The sequence below is a fragment of the Lepidochelys olivacea genome, assembly GCF_965140295.1.
Source record: "Lepidochelys olivacea isolate rLepOli2 genome assembly, chromosome: 2".
NCBI classification, from domain to species: domain Eukaryota; kingdom Metazoa; phylum Chordata; order Testudines; family Cheloniidae; genus Lepidochelys; species Lepidochelys olivacea.
The window spans coordinates 29,806,844-29,830,596 of record NC_140412.1 but is presented as its reverse complement, the minus strand read 5'-3'; the positions used below and the strand labels follow the sequence as shown (position 1 = coordinate 29,830,596).

Below are 23,753 nucleotides of genomic sequence, written 5' to 3'. Positions count from 1 at the left end.
CCTTTCAAGTATAATATTCAAGCAACTCATCTCATGCAGAAATGTCAATATGGTCAAAGTGTTTGCATAAAATCCTTCAGTCAACAAATTACCCCCAAACTGTGCTCTTATGTACCTTGTTCCATTTCAAAGTATTTTTAGACCAAGTTATAAACCCATAAGCTTTCTCATTTAAAGGTCGACAAGTGCTTAAATACAGCATCACCAGGCTACCCAATTATCCTTCCCGCTTCAAATCCTATTATTAGATTACTGTTTCTAAGAAATTAAAATGCACATTTTCTTAATTAAAGGGTTCATACAGAGCTTACTATACTATAAAACATGAACCTCATATGTCAAGTTTATTTTGTATGCTCCTTACCTCAAGCTGATTTTCACAAATTAACTTTCATGCTACTAAGCCAAAGCACCTAAAAGGTGAAATCTCCCCACTTCCTGAACTGAGTAATTTTGGCTGGATGGGGGAACGGGAGAAGAGTCCCATGGCTATTGCCAGACAAAGCTACCACTTCAAAAAACTCCACTAGCTATTTACAGATAAGGAATGAACGAAAGGAAAAGTGACATGTCCAAGGCCACAGGAGTCAGTGTCAATGCCAGTATTTTAAGCTAAATGTTCCAGTCTCCCAGTCAAGATTATGACTTGTATAGTATTTATATAAACAAATACCAAATACAGACAGCTGTGATCCCAATACAATGCGTTTTGTAGGTATTCAGGTCTAATGGCCCTATTAACTACTAAATAGTAGTGTCACTACTAAGTACAAGATATGAACAGAGTGTTAACTACTTATGGTAAACATCCTGTTCAAACCTTGTATTTAGTAGTGATACTTTGAATTAGTTTTCCAGACCTGAAGAAGAGCTCTGTGTAATCTCAAAAGCTTGTCTGTCTCATCAACAGAAGTTGGTTCAATAAAAGATATTACTTCTCCCACCCTGTCTCTCTAGTATTTCATGTGGAATTGTAATTTTTTAATGTAAAATCACAGGAAAAATGACAGAATTATGTTCCTTATTTTAAAATTGTCCTTTGAGTCCATCTACTCTAAAAGGAAAACTGGAATCTGTCAAGTTTCACAGCAACCTTGACTTTGCAGTTTTGGGCACAATAATCGAATGGAGTCCAAATTTACTATAAATGTAGCTTACCACAGCTTTTAAAAAAAATGGACATAGATAAATGTTGACTTCATTGAGATGGTGAAGTCAAAAGGAGTTATACATTTCTAAACGAGGGGAGAGTTTGCTCCTACAATACTGTAGTAGTAGGAATATTCAAATAAAGGCAGAGAGACTATAATTCTCTAAAAAATCATGACAAGTGTTTGGGCATGGTTCTCTGTTGCCCTGCACCATGTGTATTTACACCAGTGCAAAGTGAGTGCAGGATGCTACCAGATTAGGATAATGCCCATTTACACTCGCTTTCCCCTGGTGTAAATGACTATGCAAGGTGCAAGGCAATGGAGATACAGGCCGCTTGTTTCCCTGAGGATGGATACAGGCAGAACCCAAAACACTTTTACTTTCATGTTCCATTCCCCTCAAGCCTCTCTCAAGTCATACCCACCTGCAACCCAGACAGTGGAGAAGGAAGAATGCATCAGAAGATTAAATTTTAAAAACAAATCCTTAAATGATGTATTGTAAATACATAATACTAAACTCCTGAGAAGGGTGGGGTACACTGTTTATTTTAAAAGAAAAGGAGTACTTGTGGCACCTTAGAGACTAACAAATTTATTTGAGCATAAGCTTTTGTGAGCTACAGCTCACTTCATCGAGAGCTTATGCTCAAATAAATTTGTTAGTCTCTAAGGTGCCGCAAGTACTCCTTTTCTTTTTGCGAACACAGACTAACACGCTGCTACTCTGAAACCTGTTTACTTTAACGAATTTGTAAGTGATTAGCATCCCTGAGGAAAAAAACAAATGCCTACCAGAGTTACAGGTGCTACGCCACAGGTTAGGCCATGGAACAAATGCTGGGAGATAAATGGGAGGTCCTGTACCACCTCACTAGCTCTGTGCCCATGGCAAACCACCTATTTCTAGCACCACGGCCTCATTGAAATCCAGCTACCATGAACTCCTGCTAGACATGCTTGCCTAGGGACACCCTTTAGGGAGATCTCTGCTGCAGAGGAGGCTGTATGCAGACCAAGTTTGAGGCTGTAATTATCTTCTTCTTAGGAATCATCATAAGTTTGAAGGGGAAGCAATGTTCATGACCCTCCACCCTCATTCTCAGCTCATCAACTGCTCTCCCAGCTTGTTTGCTTCATGTCCTCTTTTTCCAAGCAATTCCCAGGACCAACTGAGAGGCCACCATGGAAGAAAGGGAATATAAAGGATGCTATCATAGAGGCAGCTTTGATCCCTTTTTATGATGATCTAGGGGCATGATCTTCCACTCCAAATATATTTTCTCATTACATCAAGATTTTGAAGTAACACCAGTACGGGAGGTGGTGTCATGATTCCTAAAGAGGAAAGGGAGAAGGAGTCTAACATACATAGAAACTCTACCATAATAACCCACTAATTGCTGAAGGATTTTGAGAGAGTTCTAAGGAGATAAGAGTATGGGAACCACTTAGGCCCACTCACAGTGGCTCAGTCAGCTAATAGATTTTTGGAGGCTGCCATAGAACAACTAGCTCTAACCCTAATGGCTGTGAAAATATCATGACTGTGAGCCACACATAAATTGATGCAGCAATGTCTGCCTGAGTTGTTTTACAGCCTGAAAAAAAATCAGTAGGAGATGTGAATTATTGTCACTATTCTTTGCAAAGGGATGATAACTCTCAGATTCATAGGACCCAAGGCCAGAAGGGACCATGGTGGTCACCTTGTCTGACCTCCATTTTAACACAGGGCTTAGAACTCTCCCAACAATATTCCTAGAGCATATCTTTTAAAACATCCAATCTTGATTTAAAAATGGTCAGTAATGGAGAATGCATCATGACCCTTGGTATATTGTTTCAATGGTTAATTACTCTCACTGTTAAATAATCATCAGCCTTCAGAGTTTAAGTCCCAATAGTTGACTATTTTGCTGCTCAACAACACCTGCCATTAAGAAAAGGGACAATCAGACTATGAAGAGGAGTGCAATCTACTCTTAGGATATGGCTACGCTGCAATTAAACACCTGTGGCTCGCCCCTGTCAGCTGACGGGGATTGGGCTATAGATCTGTTTAACTGAGGTGTAGATGTTTGTAGTAAGGCTGGAGCCCATGGTCTGGGACCCTGCAGGTGTTTAACTGCAGCGTAGATATACCCTTACGGCCATTACATTTTGGTGTTTGAAATGGACTGGATTTAGGTTGTGCATAAAGCTTGGGAGAGTACTCTTTCTTGCCCCTCCCCCCACACTTGTGACTCCTGTTCTTCATTTAGGCAAATGCCCCATGTGGGAAATTGCCTAATTCATGACAGAGTAAAGAAGATTTCTGCCTAAAGCAACTCCTTCTGCTTATTCAAAGTTACATTCCATAAATGAATATGTCTGTGCTTTTCCCACTGATCATATGATGGCATACAAATAAATTTATATATATAAAAAATTTACACCCTTTTCATTACCTCTGTGCGAAAAACAACATATAGTTATCCAAATCAAGGTGCCATCCACTAACGTAATTATGCTGAATAGATAGAATGCCTTATAATTTTGCTGACTAGAGGCTACTTTATAATTTTTCCCCCCTTAGGCAAACAGTTTTATTTATAATGGAATAAAATGCAAATGAGAATGGATGTAAACTTCCTTCCATAAAGTGAAATGCTCTGATAACTCAATGTACGTTATTTTATGCTTCAATGAAGCAAAACGTAAAGATGTAAGTCTATACGCAACATGTGTTACATTTAAATGTTAAAATGTAACTTATTTTGTCTTCTGTTTTTAATATAATGCAGATATTTTAATTGAGCAGTTTTTAAGCATATATACTCTCATATCGCAAGACTAAAGCTAACTATGAAAACTTTCAGAGAATAAGTCTGAATGACATGGCATATGCTATATGTGATTTTATATGCAATTTTAAATGTCTTTTTTGGCTTTTTATTTGAGTTAAATGTACACTAAATGAGTCACTTCAAAAGAAAAAAACAAAACACTTTGTTCTCTATCCTCTGTTGAAAAATGTGACCTATATGGAGCAGAATTGGAACTGTAATGAATATCACTCTCCTGTAGTTGTCAACAAAACAGTATATTATGAACATTCCCACTTTCTACCTCTTCAAGCAAAAAAAAAAAGAAAAAAGCTGTTGATGTGTACATAGTTTACTGCCTCAGGTGGAAGTCATAACTAATATACAGAACAGATTTATGATAGAGATTAATATGATTATAAAATATACAAAAATGATAGATCCAAATCTGTGTCTGAACATACACAATAAAGAATTTCATGTATAGATTTTATATATAGGCACAGTACTGTGCAAAAGGTGATGAAGAAACATATATTGATTATGTGGCATGTTTACAAGATTTTGAACAATTTGAAAGCTTTTACTGGATCTACTGATATTCTCCATCACAGGTGCATGAAATCTCTCTCCAAATGGGAAAAACTTTTAAAATGAAGGAAACAGAGAATGATTAAGATGCCTTTGTGTTTATGTGTTTTTTCTATAAGATATAGTTAAATTAATGGTAAATTATTATTCACTGATTATAATTATATATTATAATAAAATATTTGAGTTACAACAAAATCCTATGGTAAAGAAAATAGAATATGTATTAAAGATGGAAAATAAAGCCATCATATGTCAAAAAAAACACAGCAGCTACAGAAGCAAATATACATAATAAAACACAGAACACTAAAATATATTGTAGAAATTACAGTCAAGAAAATAAATATACTATAAGGAACCAGTATGCAGAATACAGTCAACAGTGCTGTATACAATAATAATTTGATTTAAAAAATAACCACAATTCATATTTGAAAAAGGCAGTCACCAAGGCTGCCTAACAGCAGTTGACATAACATTCCCACAATGAATGTGGGGGGAAACCAACACAAGCTTCTCTATCAGCATATTTATCTATCTCTAATAATGTGTCATTGCAAGTAATTAAATATGCAGTCTAAAGCAGTGGACACTTTTACTATTACTTAGAAAAGAACTCTCAAGAAATATATGTGATGCTGGCAGAGCAGCTGCCAGCTCATGCCCAGGCCCCTAGGCCTCAGCTGAACACTGATAAATACACAGCTAAAACCCATCTGCCTCACTCATGTGTTAGTGTTGTAAAAATAGTATTAGAGTAATAAAAATGTTTTTCAGAGTAACAGCCGTGTTAGTCTGTCTTCGCAAAAAGAAAAGGAGTACTTGTGGCACCTTAGAGACTAACCAATTTATTTGAGCGGTGAGCTGTAGCTCACAAAAGCTCATGCTCAAATAAATTGGTTAGTCTCTAAGGTGCCACAAGTACTCCTTTTCTTTTTTAAAAATGTTTTTAGACTTCACAAAATGCTTGTGGGATGCTGCATGTATTAATCTCACCTATAACATCGGTGCCTACATAAAAGGTGATATTAAGTGCTTGCATTGCAATTCTCTGTAATTGTGTAAGTCATGAAACAGGAAAGAAGCATTAATTAATGTAAAATGCTGGCTTCTTACAGATGGTATTAGGTCCTGCCCACAAAGAAAGTCCAATTGAAACTAAATAAACCATTGTGGAACATCAAAGAGCACTTTGTTAATTGCATTCCTCCCCCACCCTGGTGAAGTGGAGATGTGCATGTGAACTCATCCCATCAGCTTGAACTCTAGGGTGAAGGGAATAAAAATCCCTGAAAAGAAAAAACTGTACCTCTGTGCTATTTGGACTTTGGGAGGGCAAGGTTTCTATGCTGCTTAGCCTGGGTTAGCCCTGAAGGACATATGGAGCTTCCATATTACAGCAGTTTCTATCATCTTTTGGAACCTACAACTGTAACTCATTTGTGTGTGTATGTTACCTGCTATAACCTTGTAAATAACTATGATTTTTTTCTTCTTAGTTAATAATTCTTTAGATAGTTTATTATAGGACTGGCTATAGGTGATGTCTTTGGTGTAAGATCTAAAGTGCAACTGACTTGGGGTAAGTGTCCGGTCCTTTTGGATTGGGAGTAACCTGAATATTCATGTCATTATTGGTGTCAGGGACCAACTATCACAAAGGAAATCTTAGTTGGGTGGCAGGTCAGATCAAAGTACCCCAGGGGACGGTCTGCAACTTCATGTTAAGGCTGTTACAGTGCCTGCAGAGTTTTTACTTGATAATTGGCTGGTGAAATCAAAGTACAAAACTCACAACCAATTTGGGTCGATGCCCTGCTTCTTAACAGTCTGCTCTGAGGTTGGTACTCACACTCTTGAGCCACTACAGGACATCTTCATAATATGTAATCATTAAAGAATGTTTAGAACAAAACACCACCACCCTCTAATGCTATTCCGAAAAGTAATCATTACGTGCCATAGCATTATGCTGGGACCACGACAACTGTCAGAAACATATACAATGAAGATTCTAGAAGCTGTTCTGGGCTGGTCAGCTGTTCACTCTATATGGCTGCTTCTGTTTGGTCTCAAAGTCAATGAGACTTCTGAAGTAAGGATTTTTCATAAAGCATATGAGTATATAAGGTTGGACTGTACTTCCACTCCAACTACCCAAATTTGTCTGCTAGGTGGACTGAATATCTGATTTCAGAGTAGCAGCTGTGTTAGTCTGTATCCGCAAAAAGAACAGGAGTACTTGTGAACTACCCAAATGGCTTAGTTCCCTTCGTTTCTTTGACTGATGAGGTCAGCAAAGGATAGCTTCTGCAATTCTTGAGATTGTGGGTAACAGGGACCTGTTTAATGACTTTAGATAGCATCATTTATAATGTATGATCATGTGATTTTGGCATAGTGATCCCTCTTAAAACTTGCCAATTGGCTTAGATATCTAAATAACTTTACCTTAGTATTTGAAGGTACTCAAGGAATTCCCCAAAAGAATGCAGAGGAAGTGCAAAAGTTTTTGCAATTAAGGACAAATACAACACACATTAACTTGAAGGGGGAAGGATGGGCCAGGAGTTAGGGCATTTTGGACACCTAGGTTCAATTCCTTGCTCTACTGCAGATTTCCTCTGTGACCTTAGGCAGTTATTTAGTCTTTCTGTGCTTCAGTTCCCCCTCTGTAAAATGGAGACAAAAAACACTGCCCTACCTCAGAGGGCTGCTATGAAGATAAGTGCATTAAAAAGATTGTGAGGTGTTTAGATAATATGGTGAGAGGGGTCACATAATTATCTTAACATAATGGTTTGTAAAATATGTATTGATGACAGTGTGGTAGCCCTGAAAATATCCAATATTGAGACATCACTTAGAAATGCTATTGATGTAGCACTCTCCTAGAAAGGGCTCCCACCCATAGAGGAGCCATAGCCGAAGCTGTATCGTATGCAGTCTTGATTTAGGAGAATGCTTGTGAGGAGAGAACCTGTCCCTTTGTATGGTCTGCGTACATCACAAACAGATGAGGGGAGTCCCCAAAAAGTTCACTTCTGTCCAGAAAAAAGGCTAGACATTGTATGTCAGACTATGTGTGAAGATGCTGCTCCTCCAGGAATGAATGTGGCTTAGGAAAAAATACAGGCAAATATACTGCCTGGTTTAAGAGAAACTGAAAGACCATTTTAAACGCAAATTTTGGGTTTGGACCCAACATCACATTGTCTTCGGAGAATGGCACATAAGGAAATTGCATCAAATTGCATCAAAGCCTGCAATTCACACACTCTTCTTGCAGATGTTATCACCACAAGAAATGCAGTTTTCTGACATGAGAGAAAATGGACAGAATGCCAGATGCTCAAGCAGAGTCCAATCAGGGCCTCCAAGATGGTTTTAAGGTTCCACAAGGGAACTGGTTCCTGTACTGGCGGATGGATATGAAGAATTCCTTTCAAGAATCTAGCCACCATGCTACTGGGAAACACTGATCTTCCATGAATGGGTGGATGAAAGGGTGAGATCACTGCTAGATGCACCCACAATGATCTAAGTGACCACTGAAGGTGCAGCAAATACTTCAACATGTCTTGGATACTGGCCAATGTTGGCTCAACTCTTTGGGCCAATGACCACAGTGAAAAATGCTTCCATCTTGCTGAATAGGCCATCCTGACCGAGGATTTTCAACTTCCGAGTAGGATCGGTTGAACAGCCGCCAAACATCGCTGTTCCTTCTCATTTAACCATGGAGTAGCCACGCAGTGAGATACTGGGAGCTGCGTGTGGGATGCAAAGTGTGGCCGTGATTCTGTGAGAGCAGGTTGGGATGGAGATCAAGGGATATTGGAGGCTTAATTGACAGTGTGAGAAGATAACCAACACTGCCTCATGCCAGAGCAATGAGGAGCCTGGCCCAATTTACTTTCAGCTTGAGGATGTCTGTGGAATGATTGGGATTGGAAGAAAAGCATATAAAAGGGCCGATTGCCAACTGAGATGGAAGGATTCAGTCAGGGAGCCTGGACTGATGCCCCCTTAGGAGGAGAAGAAACAGCATTTCCTGTTGTTTCTTGTTGCAAACACGTCGATAATCAGAATGCACCAAATTGCAAAGGTGACTTGCAGGACACTTGCCTGCAGGGACCACTTGTGTCTCAGGGAAAAATGCCTGCTGAGATGGTATGCTAGATGATTCTGGGACCCAGGCAAATGACCAGGCAGTGGGGTGATACTCTCCTTGTTGCATAACTGCCACAACCTGATTGCCTCTTGACAGAGCACCCTGGGTGTGCCCCTCCCCCCCACCCCCCGCCTGTTCATATAATACATTGCGGTGGTATTGTCAATAAGTATGTGAACCCTGAGCCCTTGATGTGGTTCACAAAGGTGTGACAAACATTGTAGATGGCCCAAAGCTCCAGCACATTAATATGCAGCGAGGCCTCCTGCTTCAACCACACACCCTGAACCTTCAGCAACCCCAAATGTGCTCCTCAGCTGATCAGGGAGGCATCAGTGACAACAGATCTTATTGGTAGGGGTTGGATAAAGGGAACACCTTGACATACAGTTTCCAGAAGGGTCTACCAATGCAAAGAGTCCAGGCCAAGTGGAGGGAGATGGACCAATCTGTCCAAGGGGTGAAGAGTCGGATCATACACTGTCCTGAGACATATTTGAACAGGAAAAGAAGCAATCTCACAAACTGGACCACCTGCGTGCAAGTGCACATGTGGCACAAGAGCCTCAGGAACATGCAAACTGTCATGGAAGGCTGAGACAGCAGACTAAAACAAAGGTGGTGAATCGCCTGAAAACGGTTGGTCAGCAAAATGCTCTCAAACTTGTAGAGTCTATGAGGTCCTCAGCGAACTCAATTTTCTGAGTGGGAACCAAAGTTGACTTTCTGGTGTTTAGGATGACACCCTGACAGTGGAGTAAGCAGAGTGTAGCATGTACATGAGAAAGAACTTTCTCTCTGAACTTGGGCCTCAGGAGCCAGTCATCCAGACACAGAAAAATATAAATTTCTTTCTTCTTGAGATATGCCATCCCCACAACCATATACTTGGTAAAAACCCTGAAGGCAGAATGACGAAGTGGAAGGACCATGTTCTGAAAGTGGAGCTCTGCCATAACAAACCAGAGGTATTTTCAATGGCTTGGCAAAATTGCCACATGGAAATAGGTGTTCTGGAGGTCCAGTGCATGAAACCAGTCATTCTGAGATAATGTAGGGAAGATCATTACCGGGTGACCGTTCGGAACCTCATGTAGCAGATATATTTGTTGAAGTTGCAAAGGTCAAGAATGAGTCTTACCCTTCCTTTGGATTTGGAAACCGGAAAGTACTAGGACTAAAACCCTTTACCCCAGTACTTTAGTGGAACTTCCTCCACCACTCCCCAAACCAGCAGAGATTGGACCTGCTTCAGGAGCAGTATCTTCTGGGAGGGGTCCCTGAAGAGGGACTGGAAGAGAGGAGTGGAGAGGAACTGGACAACATAGCCCAATCTGACGGCGCTTAGGATTCAGCTGTCAGTTGTTACTGAGCCCCCAACATTGAAAAGTGAGCCAGCCTGTCCCCGAACAGAGGTGGGGTAAAGGGAGTGATGACTGGACCACTGCTTTGGACAAAAGGAGTCAAAATGGGTGTTTGGGGAGCTTCAGGCAAGGGCATGTCACCTGACCAAACCCAAGACCCGAATGCCTCCTCCTCTGGGACATATGCATCTTCTTGGGGTAGTCCTGCTGTCTCTGGAGAGGAAAAGGATGCCCAAAGATGTGTTGCAGATGATTTGCTGTAAACATGTAGTTCAACTTTTAACCTTCCAAAACAGAACGTTCACTACTTTATTTCTACTGTATATATTTTTAACACTCTGACAGGGATTATTCATCATTATTCTCCATTGTTTAATGAAAATGATTTCAAATTAACCTTATGCCTTTATCTGTGAACAAAGAAAGGACAGCTTTTATGAATTGCTCACACTGTGGCAAAACTCCCATTGACTTCAGTAGGAACCAGGATTTTATCTTAAGGCCTCTTGACACTGCTCTGGCAGTAAATAGTGTCCTTAAAATGGTTGTAAACATAATTTATGCCCACAATACAATGGTGGTGTAAAGTGGCATTAGTGTAAATGAGCATCAGGTCCCATAATGTTCATCACTGATAAAATGCTCTCCATGGTATGCTCCCTTCATCCTGGCTCACTAAGTCTCTACTATCTTCTCATTCAAATCCCCCCTGAAAGCTCTCATTTCTGGGGCATGACATAAAAGAAACAGTTAACTCTTCCCCATCCCTCAAAAGACACAAGAACTGAAGCATCAACATGTGCACATGACAAAAATTATGTTGTTGTGACAGTGTCCGATTCACATAAAATAAGAGCCATGTATTTTTTTCAAGTTTAAATTAGTGGTCATGTACTGTGGCCCCAAACTTGTTCCCTGCTAAATAAATTATAATACTCCATTGTTGTCAGTGGTACTGGGTCCATATCTAACTCTGTGTCCAAAATCAGTATTCTATTTTAGAAAATGCTGATAGACCAGGAAAGTATCCACTAAAAAACAAGGATTCAAAATCACCCTTCACTGCTCCCTGTGTGTAAGAGCAGCATCAGTGTAGAAATGATGAAGACTATGTATAAAAATTAAGGAAGAGGTTTAATGGCTGAGAGACCCCAAGAAATGTACCGGATATTGAAAATTCACACAAAGAACATACAATCAATGAATTTTCTCTAAACACAACAGAAACTACTGCACTAGGAGTATGTGTCAGGTCTATTACACAACAGCTACTGGAGCCCACAATACAAAAAAGAGATGCATCATCATTGGTTGACATGAATCACAGCAACAGCCAGTAATACTAAAGCTACCAGCGCACTCTGAGCTTTGTGTTCATTGGTCAGTTGGACAGCAGAAAAAGACTAGCAGTGATAAAGTATCTTTTACATATGTGATTAATTTATTGATGTCCAGCCTCCCAGGATGTAATTGCTTTAAAAGACAAAGAACTGAAGGAAATGGGTGGTTTACTTTCTATGGGTGGTTTACTTTCTCCCTGATTTCTTTCATGCCTGAGGAAAATAGATCAGTTCACATATTTATTGTTTTATGCTTAAGATCTAATTAGCACAAGACATTTGTTGTTTCAAGATATGTACAAGCTGAATGAGGACAGCTTATTCATGGCAAGAGTTTTTATTCTTGTTTTGTGGGAAGGGAGATAGATAAACTTTTCTGAGCCTGAGTCCATGGTTAAAAAAAACAAACAACCTGCTACAGTTTTAGGCCCTGATCCTGCAAGGCTGCACAAGAGCAACACGATTGAAGCCCAGGGAAGGGATAGGGCACTTATTATCTATCTATAATAAATTATCAATGTCACCCCAAAGGCAAACACAACACACTGAAAAGGTCCTGCTCCCACTGAAATCAATGGGAAAATTATCATAGACTTCAGTGGTGAAGGATTTGTTTCATATGTAAATCTTTGAATACTGAGAGTTGTATTAAGACCATATTAAAGTGCTAGTAATGATATAAAACGGGGAAAGGGACAAATGAGTCAGTTATAACTGGTCATCAACGGTCAGGAAAATGTTCTTCTTGTCCATCATTATTGCTTAAACAGCAGATGGCCACAATCCCAATATTAATAGTAGGCTAGACTTTGGGAAATGTATATAGGCTAGCCATAGGGAAAAGTGTATAGCTGTGCATAATCATAGGTTAAAATGAAACATTCTGAGAGACAATATGCTTTGCCTTCCTAAGAATGGATCATATTTTACTGATAGATTTTGTGGCTTTGGGAACATAATTCTTAACTTTTGGAGTTAGAGCCAAGAATTCAGAAAACATTACCATATACGAAGAGGAACTGACATTATTTGGTGTCTGTCAGACAATAATGTGGTATCAAAGGAGAGCCACACAGTTTGGTTTGCTTATAGACTTTAAAGAATTTCATAGGAATATAGGATTTGTCATGCAGGGCCAGACCAGTAGTCCACCAAATCGAATAGCCCATCTCTGTCAGTGGCCAATATCAGATATCTGAGTGGAAGGTACAGGAAACCCCATGGGGAACAATTATGGAACAGCCTGCCCATAAGAGAAGTTTCTTCCTAACCGCATCAGCTACTAGTTGACTTATGACCTGCAGTAAGATGGTTTATATCCTTGTTTTCTCTAGAAGAACTTGCATAGAACTTTGAGATGAGCTGAACTGCCCTGAAGAAAATTGCAGGTTACCTAATTATGACAAATTTTATGTGCCTACCATATTACATATGCTTTTGACCATAAACCAAAAATGGCATGTGTACACTATATATGTACAGTTACTATCATTAAGAGCATAAACATGTACAGTACAATTTTGGTATGATAAAGTAAAATCATGTTAAAAGACTGTGGGAAGTAAAATGTCAAATGGCAACTTCATGGATGTTAAGATAATACACCACAAGTGCATATTAAATGTGTTGCACTAATGTACTGGATTCAGTAAAATAAAGACATTTTCACACTTGTCAAGAAGGTGATGAGGGGTGAACCTCAAAGTTCAGAGGTTTAAGTTTGTTTCAGATACTATAAAACAATATTTATAAATACATATATTATATTTCTTTCAACTCATTTAGCAAACCATACAAATATTACAAGCTATGCCCCCAATCCTGCATAGAGAATCACTTGGACAGGCTTCTGAAGTATTTAGAGCCCACAATTAAATCATCATCATGTAGGCACAAGTACTCTGCAAAGATAACTTCCTCTATTATAAAACTATAACAGCTGACATAGAAAAAGGCAGCCTTTAAAGAAAACACAGTAGGAAACTGCCTATCTGAACTTCTGTGCACATAAAACTAGATTTGGGCTGGGCTCTGTGAAGTAGCTTTCTAGAGCAGAGACTATCTTCATCTGTTTGTTACTATTTTAATATAAATATTTAATAAATAATAATATCTCAGAGTTTCAGTTGCTTTCTCATCTTTTTCTAACACAGTTTGTTCATTCCTAACAGAAGATTTTATATTTTAATATAATAATACAACATGATGTTTTAGATTCTCCTTAAGATGTACTGGCTGAAAGGACAGTTCAGAGAAGGAAAGACAGTAGGAAAGCAGCAGAAAGGAAAATGTATCTTGTTGACGAGATCACATACTGTAGATAGAAGGGACAGCATATGTATGATTGCACCATCATTTCAAAATTATTATGCTCAATGAGTGCTACAATAAGTGTTTCTATACATTATTATAATGGCCTGGAACAGCCTTTTTTTTATTTGATGAAGCGTGACCCTTCCCCCGACTTTCTTTTTTGACGAAAGATATTTTCAAGGAAATTTTCATATGGCTATTTTGGTCCAAATTCCATACGTTTACACTAGTTTACACCAAATTCCATACGTTTATTATATTAAAATACCACAGATTTACACCAATGCGAAACAAGAGTGTAATGTGGCTCTCTATATTTAATGATTAAATTTATTTTATCATTTCATGTGAACAGTATATCCAATGCTCACACTCTAGTATTTCAAATTCTCTGATTCAGAGTGCAGAATGTTTTCAGATACTATAGGGCTAACCTGGTACGAACAAGTTAGAGCTCCATAGAAGCAAATGGAACTACACCAAAATATATCAAGTGAGTATCTGACCCTGTGTGTTTGTGAAACCATTATTTCAGGCGTCAGTTACCTTTTAGCTAAAATAGACTGTTTTGTTTACATTCCAAAAATCCCTCACTATTACTGCTTCTCTTTATGGACTAAGTCATTTGGATACAGGAGGATGTAAATTTTAAGCTATTTGACATTGAATTCCCCTTTTGCCCACTCTGCTTCATTCATTAACTTTTGTTTGGCAGAGAGACAACATATTTATGTTTTTAAAAAGCCAAACTACAGGTATAGATTCCTTTTTTTTCCCTAGGTCTGGATATCAGCAGATTTTTTTTTGGATACCACAGCTGCTTGTAATGTACCTTTGTTCAATGTCATAGTTGGTCATGCCTAAATAAATATATAGCATTGATGTTTAGTTTAATTTTTTATGTCCCCTTTCTAAACTTTATCTGATCTCACTTATACTAGTGTAAATCAGAAGATCCAATAATATAAATCAGAGTAAGAGTAACTATAATTAGGCCCTACATTTCTCTGTCTCTTTCCCTTTCTATAACTACACCAAATTTTCTCTGTTACTACAGCTGTTTCTTACAGGTTCCTTTTCCATCCCTCTGCCCACTAGTATCCAAACTGCACATATTCCTTTCTTCAGTTTTAATCTGATTGAAAACCTGTCCCTTAGTTTTCACCACTTGACTCAGTTTCACTGTCTGATTCTGTAACTGACCTTTCACCATTTGCTTGTGTGAAATACCTCTGTTTGTAACTAAATGGGCACAAGTAAAATAATATCCAATACCTCGATGAGTAACAACTGCAAGTTCTTTAGTTCTTTCTATCTGCTCAGCATTTCTTGGTCTTCTTCTTGCACTTTGTATGTTTGCTTGATGAAGGGAGAGCATTTCCTTGGAAGTGGTGGGTTCCAGAATTGATTTTCTGAGATTCATAGCTTCTACTCGTGGCTCTTCGGAAAGGCTATGGTTGGTGACAGCAGTAACACTGGATACAGTAACATCAGCAGATGTGCTAGCAACAGTAATAGCACCAGTAGTAGCCGCAATATGCTCCTCTAACTCACCAGTGGAGGCAGTTTTGGTCAAACTGGAAGAACCTGTGGGACACATAGTAGCACTGGATGCTAACTTTTTCTTTTGAATTGTGTTTTTCTGAACAATTTATCAGATTAAATTTCCCTCCGTTTACCACAGTAAAGACAACTGAAATGGAGAGAGAGTCCATAGCACTTTATTTTTAAAAATTGCAAGTAATCAGAACATATTTGTGTGTCAGTAAACATGATGTACCTGTGCTGACTATTACACACATCATATTTGAATTTAAAATACCATGCAAAAACTAAAGTACAGTACTTCTTGGGTTACCAACCAGCTTGGCAGCAACAGGTCACTCATTGTCACTCTCTGCCAGCACACACCTGAAGACAGCCTACCTAAAACAAAGTATATAACTACATCTATATGGTTGGAGGGCAACTGAACAACGCTAACTATCCTAGCAAAGCTGACACTGGCTGACAGCAGTACAAGACAGCCTATGGACGTGGTGCTAGCTTTCTCATCCTACTCCAACAGCTGTGGTAGTTTGTAAACCTTTCTCAAATGTAGATTAAAAAAACTCTAAGTTCCAGTCTTTCCAGTGTTCCTTGAGTAAGGACATAAAAGACATTTCCCTCCTGACAAGGAAAAGGACAGAAGGGCAGAAGAAGGTAAATGTTTTAATAAAAGAATCATTTGGCATAGCTTTTTACACTTGGTACCATACAGAACCTTTAATCAATGTGATGCACATACTCCTCCAACACCATCGCAGATCCCACCCACAAGATCACATGTGTTATAATACTTAAAATAAATCAGCCAACCAATAAGTATTTGCTTGAACATCAGTTGAGGAGAGATGATTTAATTAAACAATATTTAAACTATCTGGCAAAGTCAAGTTGTACAATAGCTCAACTATGTAAGTCACATGGACTTATTTTGTTACTCTTGTGCTTTCTCCCCATCCCCTTCCATCCTCTGTTTGTCATTCTCACTTGCCAGATCTTGGCACACATTTGACTGCAAGCCAGGGTTGCCAATTGTGGTCACATGACATATTAATTTTTAATTAAAAATTAATCTTTAATCCCTCCAGACTCCAGGACAATCCTGGAGACTTGGCAACCCTACTGCAAGTGCTTTGAGGCAGGGATAATTACTTATAATATGTTTTACAGCACCTAGCACAAGGGGGGAGGCTATCATTTACTGGAGCTGCTGGGTGAAATTCCAATGCAAATACATAATAATAAATAAAATAATAATAATAATAATAATAATTAAAGCCAGTGTTGTGTGAACTGTGTAGTCCTATACTACAATATTAAGATTTAAAGGAAGCACATTTTTTTAAACAGAGCTTAACCAGTGGTTTGGTACAATAATTGGTTCAGACTCAAAGGCTTCCAGATATCCTTTTCAGCTGATAACATTCCATGTTTCTATATTCACTGTCTAGCTGTGTTCCCACCAGCCAGACTTTGAGTACCTGCCCCCTGTATGCATGTAGGTGTTCTCATAGATACTGCATGAGGAAAGTCATCAGCCTTTTTGTTCAGCTTTAGGGGGAAAAGATTTACACACTACACAACAGAATACGAGAAACAGAATGGAATTTGGCTGCATATAGCACCTTTCATACTCAAGATATATCAAATCTCTTTATAAAGTAATTTAATTTAGTAACTGTGCAGGCAAACGGAGCAGCCATTATGCATTCAACAACTCACACAGTCTCTGACATTAAAATCAGTTTTATTTGCAGAGGGAATGTTGTGCAGAAGACTTGGTGTTCTGCTGCTCTTTCTGAAAAATGCCACAGTAACAGGATCCATAAGTTCCATGTGGACAGTAACTAAAATACATGCTAAGCATTATTCTTACTACAGACCAAAGGGACCTTGAGTTGGTATTTGTTCCAAAGTGCAGCCCTTCTGTCATAAATATAAAGGGAAGGGTAAACCCCCTTTAAAATCCCTCCTGGCCAGAGGAAAAATCCTCTCATCTGTAAAGGGTTAAGAAGCTAAAGGTAACCTCGCTGGCACCTGACCAAAATGACCTATAAGGAGACAAGATACTTTCAAAAGCTGGGAGGAGGGAGAGAAACAAAGGGTCTCTGTCTGTTTATATGCTGCTTTTGCCGGGGATAGAACAGGAATGGAGTCTTAGAACTTTTAGTAAGTAATCTAGCTAGGTATGTGTTAGATTATGGTTTCTTTAAATGGCTGAGAAAAGAACTGTGCTGAATAGAATGACTATTTCTGTCTGTGTGTCTTTTTTGTAACTTAAGGTTTTGCCTAGAGGGATTCTCTATGTTTTTAATCTAATTACCCTGTAAGGTATCTACCATCCTGATTTTACAGAGGTGATTCCTTTACTTCTATTTCTATTAAAAGTCTTCTTGTAAGAAAACTGAATGCTTTTTCATTGTTCTCAAATCCAAGGGTTTAGGTCTGTGGTCACCTATGCAAATTGGTGAGGATTTTTACCAAACCTTTCCCAGGAAGTGGGGTGCAAGGGTTGGGAGGATTTTGGGGGAAAGACGTGCCCAAACTACGTTTCCCAGTAAACCCAGTTAGAGTTTGGTGATGGCAGTGGATATTCCAAGGACAAAGGATAAAATTAATTTGTACCTTGGGGAAGTTTTAACCTAAGTAAGCTTAGGAGGTAAAAGTAAGCTTAGGAGGTTTTCATGCAGGTCCCCACATCTGTACCCTAGAGTTCAGAGTAGGGAAGGAATCTTGACACCTTCTAAACAGTGCAGCAGCACTTCCCTTTGAAGTATTGCAAGACCTTGCCAACACTGGGGAAAAACACAGATTTATGTGTTGGACCCAGGATGACTTTTTAGCAAAGAGGGGAAGAAAAACTTTACAAAGTGAACCAGAATGAAACTGATATAAATAAAAATAAGTAACTAGCAATAAAAATTACTATTTATTCCAGAAAAAAAGCAGCAGGCTGAGGCCACAGTTATGAACAATTTTGAAAGATTGCACTAGAAATGTTTTGTGACGCAATAGGACTTAAACTGATTTTGTGGTTAAAACACACAAATTCCTTTTCTCCCTAGAGGGATGGCTTTGAACACAGTAGTGTTGCTTTTGAAACAAAGAGCTCTTTACATGATTAATGATATAACTGATGCCTGAAGCTTCCAAACCATGAACAAATATTATTTACACAAGGGGTTCTCAAAATGGGGGTTGTGACCCCTCAGCGGATCATGTGGTTATTACATGGGGGGGAGGGGGGTTGTGAGCTGTCAGCCTCCATCCCCAATTCCTGCTTTGCTCCAGCATTTATATTAGTGTTAAATATATAAAAAAGTGTTTCTAAATTATAAGGGGATCACACTCAGAAGCTTGCTGTGTGAAAGGGGGCACCAATATAAAAGTTTGAGGACCACTGATTTACACCATGCTGGCACCTGTGGAGAAAGAGGCAGTCTTTGCTACTACCAATATCTAATTTAAAACCAAATTATATTAAGAGTTTGAGGTATGTGCCAGTTTATTTAATACTAGATGTCTGGTGTTTCAAAAACTGTTACAACTTATTGAACACCCCATCTGAAAACCTTCAGTGAGCAAAATACCACTTATTTAAAGCCACTTACTTAAAGCTCCAATGGTTTGTGCACTGAAAACTGTAGCAATTGGCTACACAAAATTACCTTCAAGTAAAACCTTTGACTTGTTGTTCTGCCACATCAATTTACAACACAAAAATGGACTCATGCAGAAGATCAGCAAAAAAGTAAATGGAGCGTGGTCTGAGTTAATGCAGACAGTGTCAAGACAAAGCCAGAGTTTTGTTTATGCTACCCTAGATAAACAATTTAAGTTACGACAGAATTTATACCACATAAATGGTTCTCTAAGCAGTATTTACTTGCAATCTGTAAAGATACAAAGCTTGGTGTGATAAAATTCCGATATAAAAAATTCCTAGAAGGTGTCTGTACAAATCAGGGCTACCTGCAAACTGCAAAGGTCTATGGGTATAACATAGTCTAGAGGTTGAAATGGAACTTTGCGTCAGACTCTGTCATTACTGAAGTCCAGTGCTCTAGCTGGTTCCAACTAGAGTATTCATATTTCTTTTTGTCTCTTCAGTGGTTCATCTCATAACATCTCAGCATATGTTTCAGTCTTTCCCACACCTTCCCCAGGCATTGACAACCAGATGGTCACCCTACTACTAGTCACAGCCAAAGAGAGCCATTTGGAAAATGGTAAATATTTTCCTTACATTAATCTGATGAAAAAACAACACGTTTTTGAAGTTTTTTTTTAAATTGATAAAACATTTTCAATTTTAAAAAACAAATTTTCCATTTTTTGACAGAAAATATTAAAATGTTGAATGAAAATGTCAATTTTTTGTTGAAATAAGGATAGATAGACAAATTTCAACCACCTCCACAGCTAATCATTCATCAAACCTTTTTATATAGCGACCAACTTAACCTCATTTATTCTATCACAGTCAAGAGCGAAGAGGGCTCAGCAGCCTGAATAGCAGCCAACCTGTTGTCTGCAGAGGGAGAGAAAGGGAATCCCAAACAGCAGTCCCTGTGCTGGGTGGGTAACAGTGAGTGGGTAATGATGGAAAAAGTGAGCCTGAAGGCTTCAGAAAGGAGCAGCCCCAGCTTCACTGGGCAGGATGAGAAGAAAAGGGTGCTACTGTCTGAAGAGGAGTCACTTCCTCTGAGGAAGGGATGAATCTCATTGGATATACATACTTTAAGTGAATCAACAGAGCATTTATTGAACAAAGATCATTATGAAAAGAGGTATAATTTAGAGCAAAATAGCGGAGAGAGTAAATTATATGATTAAAAGCCAAAGTGCACAAGTTTGTGTAGGGGAAAAACCCCCCTCACAAATCAAACCAAAAAAACCTCTTTCAAAATCCACCCCAAGCATAACTAAGAAAATGGAACAAATTTTTGCAAGTAAGAATAAAAAAAAACAATCAACTGGCCTAATAGTAATAAAGTTAGAAGAGAAAAATACCACAGAAGTGCTATTGGCTCCTCACATGAAGAAAGTACGGAGGGAATCGAATAGGATAGAAATATTGCAGAATGAAACTTAAATGAGATTGTAACAGGGCAGCTGCCACCTGAGTGCCCCAATTGTGGCCAGAGGTCACTTAGTAGGCACCCTGCCTTAGTTTACCTTTTCCAGTGCTCTTTACATAAACTCCATCAGTCCAGAGTCCTGAAAACATTCCCATTTTGTGTCTAAGTTATTTATATATAATCCATAACAACATTTAGTCCTGGGGCTTCTTCCCTTTTCTCAGAAGAGAATCCTCCTCTTAACTTGTCCACTCACCGGCCTTCCTGCCTTTTACTCTCTGCAGCTTGCATCAGCCTTCTAACTCTGTCACAGCTTCCTCTCGTGGTTTCTGTTTCCCTTTGGCTTTTTACAGAGTCCAGCTGCCCTCTACCAGGCCCTACCTAGGCTGTTAATGAGGCACAGATAATCTGGACCATGTAGAAATTACAGAGACCCAGCACACTGTGAATGGGGTGAATGCAAGATGGACTTTGTTTCTTACTTACAGACTCTTACCTCCTTGCACTCTGTCTCCTAGTGGTCTCTCTACATGTTCACCATCACTAACACCACAGCCCAGTTCCCTCTTAAGTGGACCAATCCACACTGTGGCAGAAATATTTGCACAACATTTCCCTTGTGGGAAAGTCCATCACTAAATTCTAGCCCTGGACTGACACGTTATGTAGTACTGTGGGGCATGGGAGACAATGATTCCCGCTTCACGTCATCATGTGCAGATTTGAGGAGATGCCTGAGAGCTAGGACAAGGTAATTGGTGACTTCCTAGGCACAGGTAAAAGCTTAAGGATACACAGTAGAACACATTGGTCAAGTGATGGACTCATGCCTGTGAGAAGCCAAATGCAAAGAAATAATGTATACTTCTTAAAAATTCTCTTTCAGAAAGATGTCTGGCATATTTTAGGGAAAATTCTGTCATGTTTAAAAATGAAATTTGTCATTCATTTGTATTCCAGTAATGGCTGAAGGATTCAACTGAGTTCAGATACAGCTATATACAGTACATACACAGTATGAGAAAGTTCCTGCTCCAAACTGCTTGAACTTGTTTAAGTGACTGATAATCTTGACAGATTAAATTGTAATAAATGTGGTTTTCATCAGCGTTCTGAATAATGTAAGCCCCAAGAAGCTGAATCACTACAAAAGGATGCAATTTATCATTATATGCAGCTACTATACTGCAGGATTGGAGGCTAGTCCATTTTTAAAAAAAGGTTGAAGGGTGATGGTTGGAATTATAGATTCATGATGCTTATTGAAATACTGAGAAAAAGTATTTAAGAAAATCAATACATATTTATTAGTTTATCTGACCCAGCCCTGTTGTGAGGGTATAAAGAGGCTGGAAAAATACTGGGGATTTCCTTGTTGTGAGAGTGTCTCCGGGGGGTGCAGAGCCAGTGTACCAATTTCAAACATGACCCATCCTGCAGTGCCCAGTCTAGAAAGGCAGAACTCCAGTTCTTCTTGGCTGGTCCCCAGAGGCTATAGCTAGCCAATACACTTTACCACAGCCCTGACTCTACTAGGGCCAGCACAGAACTGGTCTCATAATCAATGAGCTGCAGCTGCTGTCTCCTTGGTCCCTCACTGATTTCCCCTAAACTGTGCTCAAAGAAAAATAAATACAGGTGAATCTAGCACAGAGCTTTAATGCACCAAGATGAGGATAATGAGCAAGACAACCGACAGACCCTTCTCTAATGATAAAGCATGGCACCACAATCTATTGCAATGCCTTAAAACACTCAACAAAATTGAGGATAAAGGAAAACAGGGGATATAATTTCTTTATGTTATCAAAGAACTTCTGATAAATTCCTTTACAAGTGGTTATTCAAGAACGTTTGTAACTTCAGAATGATATAAAGTGGTAATTCTGGATTACAGACTGGTTAAACTGATTACGTCCTGGATTACAGACTGGTTAAATATAAAGAATCAGGATGAACGGCCAGGTGTCACCACTAAAAGAGGTTAATAGCAGTGTTCTTATTAGATCAGTACTAGCATTAGTGCTGTTCTATATATTTATTAAAGACCTAGAAGACAATAGTTAATTGGTAAAACTTGCTGACAATACAAGTTTTTCAGGTTAGTCAGAAGACAGTAGGGAGGATTGTGAGAAAGTTCAGAGGACCTAAGAAAAAGCTAGGTAATTGCACAGCATGATAGCAAATGAAATTCATCATAGATAAATGCACAATGGAAACGGCAATTTAAATTAATCGAATATTGATGGGCTCTGAAGTTACAGTCAGCAATCAGGGAAAAAAGATCTATGGAGACTACAAATTTGCCTTAGTTTGCAGAAGCAAACACAGGGGAAAATAATATAATGCAATTACTGTGCTTGCTCTTTAAAAGACTACTGCTCTGAGAGAGGGTTCCCTATTCTTAAAATGGGGAATTCTGGGAGAACTGATAAGCACTTTTAAACTAGTATAAATATGTAATGTGCACCCACAGTATATGATATGTCCAATAGGGGTGGCAGGGGTGAGGCTGGAGTGCACCACACACCAGTAATCTCCCAGGTTTTTGCAACAGCCTCTGTGGAGCAGTTACAAAACAACCCAGGTTAGAGCAACCAATTTAGATCACCCAGTTTTAATTATTTTAAATAGAACATAGAAATTAAGATGGTCCAAGGACAATCAAACTAACCACAGGAATGTGGTTTTAAGTGGTGGACAGTGGAGTGGATTTCTAAATTCCAATAGAATAAGATTAAGATGTTTCAGTTTAAAGAGGATAAACAAATGAGATGATTATAAAGGGACTATAGAATAATGAATAACATAGAAAAAAGGCAAAGGGAAGTAGGGATTTTTTCTTTCCTATAATAAAAACAAGAAGGCAATAAATATAAAATGAACAAAAGGAAATGCTTTAGTGCAACATATAATAACTTGTGGAACACATTCTTGCAGGATATTGTTTAGGAAAATGTGTTAGGAGGATTTACAAAGGATAAGTCCTTATAAAAACAATGGCATCTAGTAAGTAACAACAGCAAAGATAAAATTATAAAGGTATCAAGTCTTCTGTTTTAGGACACACAAATCATCAACTAGGGTCAAGAAAAACATTCTCCCAATGGAATTCTATTCACAATACAACAGGGGCATAAAAAAAGTGCTACACATTTTTTGATATTGACAGGATGCTGGAGCAGGTATAGTATATTCCATTATGGCAGGACTATTTACTGAAACAACTGATTTTAACATAATATTGCAGAATAATCATTAAAAGTGAATTATAAATGTGTAATTATTAGTATTCACAGTAAAAACCTAATTGCATTCATCCAATCAGGAAACAAAATTATACCATATGATGTATGTTTCCAGACACACTAGCCTAAATGT

The 23,753-nt window shown here is 38.6% G+C and overlaps 1 protein-coding gene across 2 annotated transcripts in view; it reads right to left on the bottom strand.

Annotated features, from left to right (window-relative positions):
• Positions 1-23,753, bottom strand: part of CSMD3 (CUB and Sushi multiple domains 3) — a 1,240,207-nt gene that overhangs the window by 747,677 nt on the left and 468,777 nt on the right. The window contains exon 7 of one of the 2 annotated variants that reach the window (XM_084620231.1): positions 15,022-15,333. The exons of the other annotated variant lie outside the window; for it this stretch is intronic. Coding sequence (XP_084476357.1) covers positions 15,022-15,333 — 312 coding nt within the window. The remainder of the gene's footprint in view (positions 1-15,021; positions 15,334-23,753) is intronic. 2 annotated transcript variants of the gene reach the window in all.